Raw genomic sequence first — 19,613 nt, forward strand, 5'->3', positions numbered from 1 at the left:
TGATGTAGCACATCGTAAGCATATCCAGTATATCATAAGCATATCCAGTATATAATAAGCATATCCAACATACCCAGTACATCATACAGATATCCAGTACATCATAAGCATGATCTAGCACATTTTGTGTATATATAACACATTGGAAGCATAAAAAGCACACCCAGTACATCATAAGCATATCCAGTACACAATATGCATATCCAGCATATCCAGCACATCATAAGCATAGCCAGTACAAGCATAAATACTATCCCAGTGATCATACTATTCCTGTGTTTCACTTCAAGCAAGAGATTATGTCTTAACTGATGCTGAGTGTGTCAAATCCAAGTCCTATATAATCCTCATGAGTCACACCCAAGTCTTATATGATGTTGCTCAGTGGGTCACACCCAAGTCCTGTTTGAGGCTGCTCAGTGGGTCATACCCAAATCTTGTATGATGCTGCTTAGTGAGTCACACCCAAGTCCTATATGATCTTGCTCAGTGGGTCACACCCAAGTCCTATATGATCTTGCTCAGTGGGTCACACCCAAGTCCAGTATGATGCTGCTCAGTGGGTCACACCCAAGTCCAGTATGATGCTGCTCAGTGGGTCACACCCAAGTCCAATATGATGCTGCTCAGTGGGTCACACCCAAGTCCAGTATGATGCTGCTCAGTGGGTCACACCCAAGTCCAATATGATGCTGCTCAGTGGGTCACACCCAAGTCCAATATGATGCTGCTCAGTGGGTCACACCCAAGTCCAGTATGATGCTGCTCAGTGGGTCACACCCAAGTCCAATATGATGCTGCTCAGTGGGTCACACCCAGGTCCTATATGATGCTGCTCAGTGGGTCACACCCAAGTCCAGTATGATGCTGCTCAGTGGGTCACACCCAAGTCCAATATGATGCTGCTCAGTGGGTCACACCCAGGTCCTATATGATGCTGCTCAGTGGGTCACACCCAAGTCCAGTATGATGCTGCTCAGTGGGTCACACCCAAGTCCAATATGATGCTGCTCAGTGTGTCACACACAAGTCATATATGATGTTCAGTAGGTCACACCCAAGTCCTATATGATGCTCAGTGGGTCACACCCAAATTCTATATTTAAGATTTAAGTTCACATTTCTGAGAGATGATGCTCAGAGTCATGTCAAAGTCCTTTGTTTAAGCTTTATTCAACATACATAGATAGAACACTCTTCACTGTACAGACCATTCACAAATCACTTTCCAGATATTTCATGGGAAAGTTCAATATTACAGGAATCCTTGATCCAGGTGTCATCAATGCCATCTGTAACATAATGAGGAAAATGAGATTATTTATTACACTTCTGATGTTTTTTTCTTTATAGGGAACTTCGTAGAATCTAAGAAAATATAAATGCCAAAGGTTAAAACAATCAAACGTACTAGAAGCATACTGATATTAGAAAGATTAGGAGAAAAATGTTTCACCTGCCGGAAAGTGAAAAAGGGACAGGCAAATTATGAAGGCACTTCCGACATATCAACATTAGCCCAGCCACACCGACAGAGGTGAGATGGCAGTGATCAGTAATGGTGATCTAGACCACCACTTTTTGGATTATATTTTTATAATTATTAGAGATTATTATAGATTATAGGTCGGTTCATTAGCTTTTAATTAGGAATGTGTGTGCGTGTGTGTGCAAGTGATTTGGATTTATAATGTAGATCTTATCATTTTTCAGTCATGTTGCTACGATGTCTGCAGTGTGACAGTTTATAGTGATGTCTAGCACTGGGGCATCATGCCCCAGACATATAGCATGATGTCCCACCCAGTCACATTATCCTGACACCAAGCCAACCAGTCCTAGCACTACCTCTTAATGCTGAGCGCCAAGCGAGGCACTGCTCTGTTAGTACCATTTTTATAAGTCTTTGGTATGACTCTGCTGGGGATCAAACCCACGACCTCTTGCATCCGAGGCGGACACTCTAACCACTAGGCCACCGGAGCGGTTAAATAGGAATGTTAACTTTATCCAGTTTTGTAATCAGTGCTGCTGCTAACAACGTTCTCACTCACTTTTGCAGATGGGGAAGCTTGCATCCCATACTGGTCACTTTAAGGTACATAAATATTTTATGGGTAGAAAATGAAATCTGTGGAAAGCAATGCTAGACATCATTATAAACTGCCACACTGCAGACACCGTTACATTAAAAGTCCAAATCAGACTCTGATTTATGTATGTAAATATATGTGGTAATCTTTAGCAACAGTCATGCAGAGCCGTTTTTCTACATGAATGAAAATGCTGATATTGGGGTCAAGTGTCCATGACCTTTCAAAAGGTGGGCCATCTGTTGGTAAGCATGGTAAAGATAGGACACAATTCTCTTTCTAAACCATGACAACACAAGCTGCTTATGCATACATGAAAATTGAGGTTTGCTACTGGTAATAATGCTGAGAAGGAAAAATGTGAATCTGCCATTATAGTGAGAAATGGATGGAAAAATGTGAATCTGCCATTATAGAGAGAAATGGATGGAAAAATGTGAATCTGCCATTTTAGAGAGAAATGGATGGAAAAATGTGAATCTGCCATTATAGAGAGAAATGGATGGAAAAATGTGAATCTGCCATTATAGAGAGAAATGTCACAATGTTAATATCCTTTTTACCATGCCTTCCTGACTGGGATCTTTCGAATACATAGTCAAAATAACCACTTATTAACTTCAAATCAGTCACTGAATAACCATAAATTAGTCTTCAATGAGGTAAGAATTCCGTTATTAATCCTAACATGACAATAAGACATGGCACGTTTTCTTGATCTCAAGACAATGATCACAAGTACATGATCACTAGTCCAAACAACAAAGAAAAGTTTCATTATATTACAGCTAATCAAATTAAAAAAAAGAGTTGTGGCTTTTGGAAAATTCTATTTTTAGAATGGGGATTTCCAAAATGTCAAGCCTGTTGCAGACTACTATTGATTGATTATAAACCATAAAATGAAGCATTCTAAGTATTTTTTCACCAGCTAGAGATAATAAATAGCCAATATGATTAAAGAATTTGTGCAAACAAGGGACTGGAAGTAAATATTGAACAGAAAAAAGATTAAAAAGATTTATAAAGTAATTTAATCTACCTGTGTTGATTTTGGAGCTATTTTAATGCACTGAGTGATTGGAGATACAACAGCAGTGGGCTTCTGTTGTGTGACATTCTTTTTTCGAACAACTTCAAAAATGTAGTCTGGTTCCATCTCACTGGACATGAGCACTTGTGGCAGGTTCTTCTTTTCTTCCTGTTGTTGCCAGGTCGCATTATTTGTATTTGGTACTTTACGGGTCTGTTGCATTTGCAGGCAAGTTTTGAACTCAGCAAATTGAACAGCTGCAGGCGTGTCAGTCTGTAATGGAATAGGAAATGTTTCATTACATTGTGATATGCAGCAGTCAGTATGTTTATAGGTTTTGTCATTTTATCACTACATCACTATTCCCTCAATACCATAACTAGTTCAAATAAATTTAATCATCTTTGCAATTAGCACATCAGCACCTCCAATTGTATAAGTTTTAATCTTAAATAGCATATTAAATATTCCATGGCAGGCTTGCAAAATGCATACAACAAATCCCCACCCCCAAGCGTAAACCAAAGATAAAGCAATATCTGTCTATATATCTATCTAATCTATATATCTTATCTATTATCTATACATCTTATCTATTATCTATACATCTTATCTATTATCTATACATCTTATATATTATCTATCCATCTTATCTGTCTATCTTATCTATCTATTATCTATCCATCATATCTATATATTATCTTTCCATCATATCTATATATTATCTTTCCATCTATCTATCTATCATCTATCCATCTATATATTATCTATCCATCTTATCTATTATCTATCCATCTTATCTATCTATTATCTATCCATCTATCTGTTATCTAACCATCTTATCTATTATCTATCCATCATATATATATATATATATATATATATATATATATATATATATATATATATATATATATATATATATATATATATTATCTATTCATCTTATCTATTATCTATCCATCTTATCTATCTATTATCTATCCAACTATCTATTATCTATCCATCTTGTCTATCTATTATCTATCCATCTTATCTATCTATTATCTATCCATCTTATCTATCCATCTTATCTATCTATCTATCTATCATTGTTATGAAACACATTATGTATATAGATATGACACTGTTATGAGAACACATTGTATAAGAGGAATGATCCATGTATTTCTGCCTTATTAGGATGCAGATGTCTTGAAAAATTAATGATTTGAGGAACCACTAATGATGTTTCAATTCATATTAAAGATTTGGGGAACCAGTCATGATGTTTCAATTTGTATAGAGTCATCTTCATCCACATCTCAAAGTTTGTATGCAAAGGAAATTAAAATATGTGATTGTGAAATCTTTCCGTTATTGAAAAAAGAAAGAAAATGCAAAATGATACAGCAACAAGTGGACAATTGTTACAAATCCTGAAAAGATTTTATCTGATGTGTCCTAAACAATGAGCACCTTAAAAAATGCTTGATCCAGAAAATCAATACTTACATTTTTTGCCGTAATTTCTCCAATGATCTTTTCTGGCGTCTTAACATAGGTGGACATGAGTTCCTTCGAATCAAAATTGATTGTCTGCAAATGAAATTATAGATGTGAGATGATGGAAATCATTTATCTTCTAAGTATGGACCATTTTAACATTACATCATAATGGACCATTGTAAAATTATCAAATCGGACTCCTGGGGGCTGTGCTACATAATAATGGACAATTGTAAAATTATCATATAAGGCTCCTGGGAGCTGTAATACATCATAATGGACCATTGTATAATTATCAAATCAGACTCATGGTGGCTGTGGTACATCATAATGGACCATTGTAAAATTATCAAATCGGACTCCTGGGGGCTGTGCTACATAATAATGGACCATTGTAAAATTATCAAATCGGACTCCTGGGGGCTGTGCCACATAATAATGGACCATTGTAAAATTATCATATAAGGCTCCTCGGAGCTGTAATACATCATAATGGACCATTTGGACATTATTATATCAGGCTCATGGGAGCTGTGCTGCATCACAAGAATCTAGAGGTTACCGAGTACAGCTTTATTGCCAATAATGCAATTTGTTGTATTAATGACTATCTATTCTGTTTGCAGTGTGTTGTATTTATGACTATCTACTGTTTGCAGTGTGTTGTATTTATGACTATCTACTGTTTGCAGTGTTTATTTATGACTATCTACTGTTTGCAGTGTGTTGTATTTATGACTATCTACTGTTTGCAGTGTGTTGTATTTATGACTATCTACTGTTTTCAGCATGTTGTATTAATGACTATCTACTGTTTGCAGTGTGCAGTAATTATGCTATCGAATGTCTGCATTGTGCTGTAATTATGCTATCTACCGTTTGCCGTATGTTGTAATAATGACTATACTGTTTTCAGTAAAATATATCTAATTGTGCCTATTTTAATTTTCCATGATTTCCCTTTGTATAAATGTTGTGACTCTTTTTTATATTTAGTTAAACAAGGCATGTTGACTAGGCACCAACTACACAAGTACAAAAAAATAATTTGGTGATTTTTCCAATAAATTCTTTCTTATTTTCACATCGTCATTGAATATTGTATTTGTACTTTCTTTTGATTGCACAATTTATATAATATTGATTGTCCTTCTTACATAATGCATATAATGTATTGTTATTTTTATCAGTTGTGCATTTTCTTTCTTTAGGTATGTACAGACATTTCATTAGAATGTTCAAGACATTTTCAAGGAAGAAGTTTTAATTTTCAAGAACTGTTAACTACATCTAATCTTGCCCACATAAGGGCAGCACACTAAGTTTAAAAAGCTACATCTATTCTATGTTCAGTTAGCATAACACTATAATAATAACAGTTTCAAATTTGATATGACAGAAATTTAAATCCAGTATGCATGAGCAGCAGAACTATCCATGATCAAAAGACCCAATGAATTTATTATAAAAATAATCATGGTTCTAGTCCATGTCATCAGGGGCATTTTTTTCATTTCTCTTGACATAAACAAAATTGCACAATTGAAGTGGCTGTGGTTGATGCCATAAGGCATGGAAAGATCATTTTCAGTTGAAAACATACCTTTTTAATGTCGCAGCTGAGATTAATGTCGCAGCTGAGACCTGCACCACAGGATTCCACTTCCTCATCAGAGGCATTGTGGTATTTATGTTTGCTCAGCAGCGTAAAATGTTTCTGGAAGATAAAAAATGTACTGGTATAAGATATGAAAAGATTTTGGCTTAACATGCTTCATTGAGACTTAGATTAGTGCTTGATAGAATGGTTTTCATCACTTTCGTTTTATTGACAGAGATAGATGTTGAATTAGAACTTATTTGACTGGTTTGACTTTTAATGCTAACTTTATCTCCATGCAAACTGTGTGTGTTTGTGTGTGTACATGCACATGTGTATGGGTCTAATGCTACCTGCCCTGGTTAAAACGTGTATGCTCATTGAAACATTTGAAAATTAGGGTTCGATATTTAAATACTGTAGATGTACTCATAATGTAAGCTATGTTTTTAAATATTTTGCCAAGGATTTATTTTTTATTTTTTTATTTTGATTCCTTAGTGTTCTGACTAAATGAATCATATCTTTTATCCTGGCCATTATGATGACACCACATTTTATAATATGCAGTATGGTAACTCAATAATCAATTGATTTTTACCTTTAGAGAATCTCCAAATGAACGGCTCCTAGAGTGCTTTCCCTTGCTAGCAGAAATCCGATTTCCTTTGTTAAACTGAAATGTAGGCAAAAACATTAATTAAACAAATTCAGCATTCATGAAAACAAACACTGTGTCCTTCCATTTTATCAATAAGTAATAAATTTCATATTTTACAACATTTTACCTGCCCATTTAAATTCTTACTTTTAATTTTGATGATGGTAATATTATGTTTTCTATATTCCCAAAATTAATGCAGTATTAATTATAGCTATTGAATAAATTTGTCTTCCATTTCACTACTTTTTGATATGCTAAACACAAAATTATATGTTGTACATACTTGAATAGACTCTCAAAAGAGATTTCAGCATAGCAATGTTTTCTTTTAATCCAAGATTTACCTCCTTGAGAGGCCCCAAGTGGCTGAGTGTTCCAAAATGCTCACCTTTAACGATCACTGCCATCTCACGTTATTCCATGTGGATTTGAGCCCCTGGTGGTTCTTACCCGAGTTTTACTGGTTGTTTCCTCCACCAGTTATACTGGCTTCCATATAAAAGCCTATCTTGTGCTGAGATATGGCATAAAACACCAAAACAACAACCTCTTTTGAGATTTCTTCAATCACATACAAATTTATATCATTGTGCATATAACTCAATGAAAACCAACCTGTTTGAGCAATTTCTTTTTGTTGGAAAATTTGGGTGTGGCTTGAATGTTTGCATACATCTGTTCCTGTGCCACCTGTGTCTCATGAGAGGCCTCCAATTCATCTGAGGATTTTCTCTCTGCAAATGTGTTGGCAGCATTAGCACCATAATGCTGAAATGACAAAAAGACAATATGGTTTCATAATAGGTGGATTAATATGGCTCACAAGCAGTTAATCAGCTCATCCTGCAATGATTTGTTGCCATTTGTTATGCAATATTTCAAGATCAAAGATTTAAGACAAAATATTATGTTGATGCTGTAACGGTAACATCTCATTAGAGCGCAAACCATTAGAGCTTATCACACAGAGCGCAAAAAATATTTTTGTCCTACTAGAGCTAATCTTATTAGGGCGCATCCCATTAGAGCGCGAAGAACTAGTATCACTAGAGTACGAACAATGAAAAACACATGTGTTAACTGTAACTTTATATTTATTTTATATATATTGTTTTATTCATATAACATCGTGTTTGTGCTATGAATGACCACTTTATATATTTTAATTTGCATTACATTTTTTATCTACTTGTTTATTTGCGTACAAAAAAGAATAAACCATTGTAAGGTATAATAGTTGTATAAAATTATGTGTTTTGATGGTTCTCTGGTTTCTGTCTAGTAATTATTTTCTAATAGTGATGAGACCGCTGTTTTTGTACATATTATATCAAACGTGATGGGAGTTCAGTTTTGTTCAACTTAATTTTTTTCTTCGCACCCTATTGTGAATGCGCTCCAGTAAGACTTTTTTTGCTCCCTAATGGGATTAGCCCTAATGAGAAAAAAAAAATTCAGCGCCTCACTGAGCGGCACTCAAATGAGATGCGCTCTAATGAGACCAAACCGCTGCAACAACCACTATGGATACTACCAAAATATGCCAATCAAATAATGCAGACGAAGCAGATGTGTGATCAATACAGTTTTATGTTTAGCTTCGGAATTAAGAAAATTAATTATATTCATGTTCACAATAAATAAAGGATTTCAATGAAGAAATTTTAATTCCTTAATATTACAAAATTAAAAGATATCTTAATATTCTTTTTTGTGTTTTTTCCAGAGCTGGGGCGGTGTTTCACTATTTTGCTCAAGTAAAGAACATGGGCTCAGAAGCAAAAGAATGAGATACATCAGCTCCAGATCACACGCACCCTCCTCCCTTATTTTTATTTCAATCTAACAGAGATACATCTTCCTCCATTATATTCATTTGCTGGGTCTAAATAGATGCACCTCCCTCCATTATGTTCACGTGCCAGCTGCATCAGTCAATCCGAATGTTGATAATCAGTCAGAGACAAGGTCAAAGATAATGCCAACAAAATAATACAGATCAAGTCAGTTAGGTTTATTCTGCCTGCACAGCCTAAATGAATAATATGACAGATTTATCTGTCCCAAGATGGCATATAATGTAGAAGAAAAGTGTTAACTGCAGGTATCCCCTATTTTTTCCACAAACAGACTATATATGAATTTCTCTTTATGTACCAAGTGTGTAAATATATATATATATATATATATATATATATATATATATATATATATATATATATATATATACACACACACACAAATGCACATAGTTATAGGAAAGAGATCAATAACATCAAGTCCTTTCCCCGGCACATAACTCGCTGATATCATACAAAGTCCATTCTGACATTGGTTGATGGGTCACTACTTATTCAAATAAATGCAAGACATTCAATCTCACATAAAATGACCTGATTTGTCTATTCCTACCCCAAGGAGGTTGACCCCATTCATCTACTCCTACCCCAGGGAGGTAGATCCAAATTCAAAAAGCATAGTGTACATTACAAGCCACCAACCCAACACCCATCCCTGTGTCTGAAGTCCCTATCTTGAATTGTGCCGGAGATGTGACAATGATAATAACCAACCCAGGAAGAGTCTTTCATATTATTCAATGGTGGATTCAATTTAGTTGATATTTTTATTGATACCTTTGCTTTCCCTATGCTGAGATGAACATTTGTGTATTGCGGAACAGACTCCTCAGTAAACACATTCTGATGGGGCTCTTCCATTTCTCGCCAGAAATTTCCTACATCCACTGCAAGCTCTCTTGGAATCTTTAGATAATAAAAACGGAATATATCAATTTAAATATCAAATTTTACATAGTGGTCCTCACGCTATGCACAAGCAAACAAAAAGGCACTATAGAAGAAACAAACAGACCCTTCCCCTCCCCAGCCCGGTCAGCACACATAATTTTAGTTACGATGGGCCAACACAAAATGTACAAAATGATTATTCAATGTACCCAACAATAAAATAGTACACTTATGACAAAGGAAAGACTTTTTGGGGGGGGCATCCCCTCTTATGAACCCTTCACTGGTGGATAAATTTAACCATAAAATACAAAAATGGGTGACCACCTACAATACTGGATTAAAGAAATATCTTGTAAATATTGTTACTGGACATAAAACACAATTCCTCATGTGATGATGAAAATTGATTGATCAAAGCTTTAAAACCATGACAGATTTTAAAAGGCATGGAATAACTGGAATTACAATTTCAAACTTGAATCAAAACAAAATCTTGACCATTTATGGTAAATCAGTTTAACAATAACCTTGTAATATATACCTTGAACAGAAATGGTGTGCTCTCTATCATGAAGGAGACAGCTTTGGTGAATAATTCTGACATGGAATGTATCTCCAAGGAAGTCAACTGAAAAAGGAAATCATGGACTAATGTAATAGATTTTTTAATCGCTTTTGCACTATTGGTATGGCAAATGCAAATAACATCATTATAACTGCCTGAAAAATACTATATTGTATCAACTGAATGATAAATTTGGATACAATTAAGTCATTTTAATAAATATTTTATTTTTTAAAATGTAAGTATTCTGAGCATAATTTTATCAGTTATGGTTTTGAAACTATTAATTTTTAATTAAAATTAGAAAAACTTGCAAAACGTTTACCTGTCCCAATTAATTATGATTCAAACACGCCTTAATATTTCAAGCACACAAATTTCACATCTCCTAATTAATTAGGAATCAAGCACACAACTTCAAACATGAACAATTTAAATAACAGGTATACTGTATAATATGAATCATCTTAGACTGCCTCTGAAAGAGCGAGAGAGTGGGTGTAAAACTCTGCATTTTTCACCCACGAGATGGAATATATCAGCCATTCAATTTTTGTAGCAAGCAAATTTTCTTGGCATTTTCTCGGTGGTCTGCCATTTATCTTCTGCTGTTTTGTGTTTATTGACATAATATAAGTCACCTGTGCAATTAAAAGTAAAAAATACATTAAGATTGGAACTGAAACTGTATTTGGACAAAAATCAGTTATTTGCTACCTGGGAAATCATTGTTTTGTATGATGTTTAAGCATTCATTTTATTTTTCCCCTTCTGAGAGATATCATGCAAATTATTCCAAAACTAAAAATGGATGTTCATTCAATATGATTTTTACCTTCTTTGGACAGATCAAGCTTGGAGCAAAGATCATTCCAAGAGAGTGTGCAGTCATCAGGTTCTCCGATACATTGCTGACCTTGTGTAGAAGGTCAAGCAAACATTCAAGAACAATGGCGTTTTGACGTGGGATCAGGAGAAACAGCAGCTGAAGTGCCTTTATCTGCTTGTCCTTCACCTTGGATCTGTCTTCACCTGGTGTCACATTGTTACTCATATCTGAAAATGGTCAAATGTTACAAGTATGAAAGTAAGCACCCAGCTGCCTCTCCTGTATATTTGTGCTTATGCATTCCACATGTCTAAGAACACAAATGCTACCACTAATGAAATTGAAAAAATGTCATACATATGTCAAAAAAGTGTTTGTACAGGTGAGACAAAAACCAGGAGCCATCAAAGCAATGTTTTTTATCTGTTTATAAGCCAGGAAGACTTATAAAACATTGTTTGTTATCTGTTTGTAAGCCAGGAAGACTATTAGAAAACATGTTTTGCCTGTAGCTTCTAATTAACAAAATGTAAATGCCAGTTGTTTGTCAGTTATGGATGCATTCATAAATCTAGTTTTTAATTAAATACAAATATATTAAATCATTTTCATATATCTTGTTACTGTTTTGCCAATTTGGCATTATTTTTTGTATAATGTTATACGACAATCTTATCTTAAACACTGTATTGTCATTTCCTATGAATCCTATGGGAAACGAACAGTTTTAAACTATGTGTTATCATTTCCCATGAATGTTACAGAACACTTACCAACAATCTGGCAGTGGGCTTCAAAATGTTTCACTGTCAGAAGTGGCTCCGAAAATTCGCAGATGCAATTCTTCAACACATTAGCACAATCATGTGGAGAAAATAATCCATCGTCCAGGCGAAGATTGGCACCCTGGTTCACCCATTCTTTCAGAAGTCGCTGACGGGCCAGATTACCAGTTTTTCTGAATAAACCCTCCGTTCTTATGTCTGAAAATTTTAAAAATGATGTGATACATTGAAATGTTAGCATTAGAACTACCATTTGTACTCACTTATCAACCGAGTCCAAACTCAGATCCACCAGTGCATTATGTGTGGACATATCTGGGTCTGTGCAGTTTGTTAGGAGTAATCAACATAGACCCCGAGCTGCAGGAGCATCATGCTACAGCAGATAAGGATCTTTGTTGTTTGCAGACTTAAACAGTAGAGGAAATCTAGACAATCTGGGCTTTTCACACATTTTCAGTATTATTGGTTAATATGGTAAGTGAGCTGCAGATTTATTCTCACAGAATTTGTAAAATTCTCAAATACTTTTTTCCGATTCTTAGCAGTGTATGTAATAATTTTGGCAAAATAAGAGTTAACTGTTGAAACTGTGTTATGGTAACTTTTAATACGCTTTTAGTTGTTTGTGTCTAATGTTGAGGCCATTTCTATATTTGTAATTTAATTTCCTCTCACGCATGAAGTTCCCCAGGTAAAACTCAAAAGATTTGGTGATGATTCGATGGCTGGTTCATGTGAAAATACAACAACACTATGTAACAGCTTTAAACCCACCTACTAAAACTTTCTAACTTCGGATTATTCTGCAATTAAATAAATAACACTGACAACATGTACTACCTACCTATATATCCTCAAACAAATAACACTGACTAGATATACTACCTACCTATATATCCTCACACAAATAACACTGACTAGATATACTACCTACCTATATATCCTCACACAAATAACACTGACTAGATATACTACCTACCTATATATCCTCACACAAATAACACTGACTAGATATACTACCTACCTATATATCCTCACACAAATAACACTGACTAGATATACTACCTACCTATATATCCTCACACAAATAACACTGACTAGATATACTACCTACCTATATATCCTCACACAAATAATACTGACTAGATATACTACCTGTCTAACCCTTTCAGAAATAATACTGATAAGATTGTTGCACTCGCTACCTAAGCAGTGTCAGAAATAATGCATGTTTTTAGTCAACTTTAACGATTCAGTTGTATCATTACATCACAGAAATTCAACAGCCAAAACAAGAAGCTATAATGATTATGCTAAAGATGAGAACTTTTTCACTTACTTTCTGGTCGCTGTAAGAATTCAGACAACTGATAGATCTGAGCAACCTGTTCCCGAGTCATACATCTGTTAGCCATCTGTGGCGGGGATTCTGTGAATAATACAGACAGAAACTCTATGAATCACACTATTTTAGCATCATTCATTTATCTGAATCATAATATTTAGCATATTCACAATATAAAAACTCACTGTAAATATTTTTTAAATCCAGCATCCTTATTAAAGAACAGCATTGTAGAAACAATTAGTAAATAGAATTTTCACCTTTTGTACTTAATGTAGTAGATGAAGGAGCATTTCAAAATTCATGAAATAATGATATTTAAAATTAATATGAGACAGAAAGAACTATTATTGTTACACTCTGTCGTTTTACATCCAGTCTCTCACCAAGTTCATTGCACTAGAATACCAAGGTAATAAGATACTGATAACAATATCCAATGATCCCCTTATTTAAAGTTTTGCAAAAGCAGATATCCATTCTTTCAATAATGGAAATAAAGATACTGATGTAAATTGTGTATAAAAAGGTACCTTTTTTCTTGGAAAAGGGTGTGGGAGCCTTTTTCTTTATGGGATCCTTGTGTTTTGAAGAACTGTCACCAAAGAGTTCCTCAAGTTCTGTCACACTGCGATCTAGAAGAAAGGATAGGTGCATTTTGCAAAAATCCTCAAACTTTTCAGGCAGACAGTTCCGTAAGCGATTGACGTTCCTCTCTGCCTCCATCTGGTGGTGCCAAACACCTGATAAGGATATGTCTCTGGCTGAAATATGAAAAAGAGGAAGAAATTAGATGTTTCTGGAACATGTTACGAGGTTTTATTTATTTATTCCTACTTCCAGAACAGTTTAAATACCTCTAGGAGGTATACAGGTGCTTAGCAATTAAAAAAATATGAAATTTATTTTTTTAAAATAATGTCATTAATACAAACTAATGAATAATGTCAGGAATCCATATCAATGAATAAGAACTGATACTGAGAATCTGTCTTTTATTGATGTAGCCAAGACAGTACCTACATGCACAATGTTAATTTTAAAGGACAAATATGGTGGAAATGTTCAGCAAGTAAATTTGTTAATTTTTTTAATGATTTGCATAAGCAAAAATAAATCTGCTTTTGAAATAGTATTGAACTCCTGACAAAATTTGGCAATATACCTCTAACCTTAAAGAAGAGTTCAATTGTATTAAACTATTAACTGTATTCCTTCACTTGACATTGTATTACCTCCCTTGACGTGGGTTCGGTTTACTGTTACGTGTGTTGCATCCTAGAATGCGCTGACCATCCATATTACTGTAGATGGGTATTCACTGAACAATCATTTAAGAAGAAACTGTTATGTGCTGCATATGATCACAATTTGTGGTTTTAAAAAATCAAACTACGGATAATGGGGTCATGCTGATGGTGCAGAAATATATTACAGAGTATACCATAAATCTGGTCTTGAAATACTAGACCATTTGCCAAAACAAAAACTGGAATATTGTATACTTCCTAGAATAATATTGTATCATTTTGTAGTATAATCAACCACATGACTGGTATCTCAAAATGATATTGTATATTTTTATAGAAAACGTAACCCAAGACTGGTATCTACGAAAAGATAGATAATAAAACCAGAAACGTGTCAAAAGTGATTAGATATGTATGCAGGCTCTAACATTTTTCACTGTAAAGACTAATGAGGTCTCTCCTGTTGTTATTTGTATTATTGAACAAGATAGGCTGTATATGGCGGCCAGTATAAGTGGAAGAACCTAGGAAAACAACAGTAAGAACCACCGACCCAACAAACATACTGGCAGCTTTCCCGCATACCCACATTGGCCGAGGCCACAACACGAGCCCATCTGGACAGAAGTGAGATGAGAAAGAAAGAAAGAATGAAAAGAAAGAAAGAAATGGTTCCAAAACTGAAATCAGTACATCATAATTAGAAAAAAATCACAAAGTTTACAAAAAGCAGAATATCTATTTTTTTTTCAAAAAAAAGAAACGGCAGTGTATATTTTCATATTATCACAAATTATTGTTATCATTTCTAATCATCCTAACAGGGAAAATGTTGTCCTAATGTTTAAACGGTGTTTTATAAATAAATAAATAAATAACAAATTAAAATAAATAAATATGTACTTACATAGTGAAGAAATATCTTTCAAACATGCAGTGTTTCTGTTGTCCAAAAGATAATTTTCTCTTTTCCTCAAATACGTACTCAACGGACTGCCTTCCAATTTCTGATTAAACATTTCCACTCTAGTACACTACAGATGTTTTCCAAGTAAGGAATAACCCATAAGACAACCGATCAACGGTTTAAATACATCGTCCCTACTGAACTGAACTCACTGCTTTGAGTGATGAGAGAATTAAAGAGATTGACCAGTCACTGTTCAAGTACAAGAATTTGACACTTCTCAACTCTAATGCCGCAACAATTGATCCCAGACAAAAGGGTCAAGCTTGTTAAAAACAAAGCTTTGGGTGCCTAAAGGATACGGCGGAGTTTTTAATTACTGTTATAATGAGTTGTTTCTTGAGTGTTTAAAACTAAACCAACAGACCGTAAATGAAAACAAGCGTGTTAGTGTACTTGGGACCGTAAATGAAAGCAACAGATTTGAGTCATTGAAATGGACACAATACGTGCACATACATTAGGCATCAACATTGCTGATAATTTAATTGACATTAGAATTGCTTATCAATTAACCATTCTACACTGGACATTTAACTTCTATCAATCAATCACTATAAACTGGACATTTTAAATTCTTCATTATTATTATTATTATTAGTAGTAGTAGTAGTAGTATCTAAACCTGATATTTAAAATATTTTTTTTAAATATTTAACTTACATGCAATGCAGCACGGGTATATTAACTTATTAATATCTAGGTGTATTATCTAACTAAAAAACAACCCACCAGTAACGGGAATCTCTAACATTTAACACTATACTCATTAGCTAAAGACTGTAATTTTCAGAAATTCCGATACAATAATAGCTTGAAATTAGATTTTATATTTTTTTTTGTTAAATAAGACAATAAGGAGAGATTAAAAGAAAAGTAAACCAATCAAGTACTAATTATGACCACTATATGTGTGATTTTTAATCCTAATCAAATGTGGCTGCCAAACATTAAAATCACGAATTCTCTAAATATTTACTTTAAACACAAACATTACACCTTAATTAATTAAGGTATATTTATCGCTTCAAACATAACTGTCTTATTAATGAATATTTACTGTTTCTTCTCTGGAAGGATCATAATGTATCTATAATGATCGTAACTATAGATTATGCAATATAAAACAGTTGTTGATTGATTTGATTATATCAAAATGTAATGTGTTTAAATATAAGCCCTCATTGTCTATTAGACACGAATTAAGTAGTTTTGTCATCTCTGGATACGAGAAATAAAATCAATGTTTATTTCCTTTATAATGCAACTTTAAATACATTCACTGCAAAAAATACCACAAAATCGTGGGAAATTTTCTGCAAGGTAACAATGACTTATTATTTTTTTAATTGACTATATTTTTTAACGCAAAATAGCAAACTTGCTGAAAAAATATATAAAGCCTTTTTAGTGGTGTCATTAACAAGGGGGGGGGGGTGAACGGAATATATCCTGTATACATATAAATGTATACATTGAATATGTCTTGTATACATATTAATTTATATACGGCATAGTGTATATCTTGTATACATAACATTTTATATATGTATATGGAATACATAGCAATTATGTGTTGAATAAATTTTGTATGCATAGTAATGTAGAAATGAAATATATATTATATACATAATAATGTATACATGGATCACACTTCAACAAGGTCTTTAATATACATTATATTTTGTTAATTCTTCGAAAGTTAACTATTTGTGCAAAGAGTATTAAATTTTTTTCATGATAAAACATCACTGTTATTAAAAAATTCAAGATCTGCTTAAAAAGCGATATTTGCATATACACTGTCAAATAACTTCTAGTTACTCCTACATATATATATATATATATATATATATATATATATATATATATATATATATATATATATATATATATATATATATATATATATATATATATATATATATATATATATGTGTGTGTGTGTGTGTGTGTGTGTGTATTTATGTATAGTCTCTATTCAAGATTATGAAGGGGGGAAAAATATTCCATTCAAATTCAACTCCAACTAAAATTGCAAGGGATGAACTATCTTTAAAAATAAGAGTTGTAAACTCTCGCGTGATTTGAATGAATGAGCATTAAATATGATATAAACTGGACTTATTCAAGTTTTCAAAATTAACCTTTACAATTCAGAACCATTTAATCCATTAATTAACTGAAATGAATTAAAGGAGCACTATTTTAACCATTTTAAAAACATTTACTTTACTTTCTTTTTTCTATTGGATTCTGAATATCAAAATAGCTTGAAATTAAGCTAGTTTGCAATCTATAACTCTTTTTTTTTGGGGGGGGGGGGTCCAGACAGATGCCCCCCACCCCATCCCATTTCCAAAATAAATATTTAAAAAGTATTTTTTGTTTGTGTTTCCCCCTCAGATATGTTGTATATTCTATTTAAACAGAATTTTGTATCAAAAATTTAAATTTAGATTTTTGATGGGGTATTTATTTTTCCCTAGTGTTATCTATAGGGTCGCTCGTCCGAGCCTGGTTTTATTCACCTTGCTCGAAGTCCCTTCCTTTGAAAATTGTGTGACCTTTGCTAGAGGTCGCCTAAGTCTCAGTGCTTTCTATGTGTATTAGTGCTATATTGTGTGTATGCTATATTTTCTGTATGTTTGAGACAGCAAGTATAAATCAAGTTTTTTTCCCAGTTGTCTCATTTCAATTCTTTGGATTTAGAATCCATTTAAATATATTTTATGTTATTTTCCGTTAATTTATTTTCAATTTAGAATTTTGGCGATCGGAACGGTGCAATATAGTAGGTTATGAAGAAGAAGACAAATTCTGTTGTTTTATTCGAGTGTTAATCCGTGTCGTTCCTCGCAAAAAGTGCTAGAATTAGAAATAGATAGGCTGTGCTCGAGTCAAGATCCACACTTCTTTATTCTCATTGTATTATCTATAAAAGCTGACAATCGCACTTAAAGACGGTCAAACTACGATGTACGTATGGCTTTCCTTGTCCAAAAATAGAGCACGTGGACACGAAAATTGGCCACGTGACAAATTAGAATGGTAATTTAAGGCGCAAACGACTTGAGTGGATGTTTATCCGTTTACCTTAATTTATGAGATAAAACATGGACATACTTTCGGGTAATCACTCCAGCTGTCGTAAAGTCATGGGCTAGACAAACAAATGTAGACAGGAGGATGCACGAATATAGTTTTTACATATATTTTCCATAGAATTATTAACATGACACCAGAAAATGCTTATGAACTTGAGAAATGACATAAAACATGGTATCCAACGCCCCCTGTATTGATATACATAGAGTCTTCCTAATATTTTAAACAGCTAACGAGCTACAACCTGGATACAAACATTGAATGACTTAACATGGAAACAGAACCATTAAAGTGATATAAGAAACACTTTTTGATTATCACGTGGATGGGAACATTCAATTTCCTCTCTCTAAATATGAGTTTTAATTTCAAAACTTGTAAATATTAGCATGTGACAGTAATTTTGTGTCAAATTGTAATCTTTAAAAAACCAGGTCATAGGCATACTTTTACCACACGTACTGGCCCCGTGGAGGGGGAGGGGGTCAAATGGTCTAAAGCGTTCGCCTTCGCTGTCCACGTGAGTTCGAATCTCGGGTTTTGTTAATGTGGGTATGTGAGAAGGGAACATGTCAAAGCGTACCTAAACCGTAACGTGATCAAGTCTAAACGTACCCAGTCAGAATGTACCAAGCCGAAATCTACCCAAGTCAAAACGTATTCAAGTCAAAACATGACCCACACTCGTTCTAAATAATGTAAAAATTTTAGTGCTTTGTCTTTCATATGATAGAGACCGACCTGTTGAGCAACGGAAATTTCTTATATTATGATCTAGCTCCAAAGCACAAGAAATATATTTTTAAGTTAGAAGAAAATAACGTTTTTTTTTTCTTTCTTTTTTTTCCCCCTTTTTTTTTAAAAAAACTGTTCTCCGTTCTATGGTTTTGGGAGTATTGCAGCATTGTCTCTTGAATCAATACGTGTGCATCAAAACATATCGTAAATATGGGAGGCTGGATTGTATATAAGGTGTGATTCAATAGTAACCAACAAAGCGGATGCTGGATTGTATATGTGGTGTACTTGTATTCCAGAAAGTAGATCAAATATGTACTCAAGTTAAAATGTACCAAAATCAAAATGTACTGCAGTCAAAAAGCACCCAATCCCAAACTTTCCCCCAAGTC

General features: G+C 33.7%; 1 protein-coding gene across 1 annotated transcript; it reads right to left on the reverse strand.

Moving 5' to 3' along the window:
* Positions 1-1,214: 1,214 nt before the first annotated feature.
* Positions 1,215-13,815, reverse strand: LOC149769938 (rho GTPase-activating protein 19-like). Its single transcript, XM_089949638.1, has 12 exons — positions 13,692-13,815; positions 13,153-13,242; positions 11,799-12,008; positions 11,032-11,252; positions 10,173-10,259; positions 9,368-9,643; positions 7,494-7,646; positions 6,816-6,890; positions 6,218-6,331; positions 4,621-4,704; positions 3,136-3,399; positions 1,215-1,292 (listed from the first exon to the last, which is right to left on the reverse strand). Exons 1-12 carry the CDS (start codon positions 13,813-13,815, stop codon positions 1,215-1,217), a joined length of 1,776 nt encoding a protein of 591 aa, XP_089805764.1.
* Between the last annotated feature and the right edge of the window lie 5,798 nt (positions 13,816-19,613).

The sequence above is a fragment of the Sinohyriopsis cumingii genome, unplaced genomic scaffold (genome assembly GCF_028554795.1).
Source record: "Sinohyriopsis cumingii isolate HCF-2022 unplaced genomic scaffold, ASM2855479v2 utg002988l, whole genome shotgun sequence".
NCBI classification, from domain to species: Eukaryota; Metazoa; Mollusca; class Bivalvia; order Unionida; family Unionidae; genus Sinohyriopsis; species Sinohyriopsis cumingii.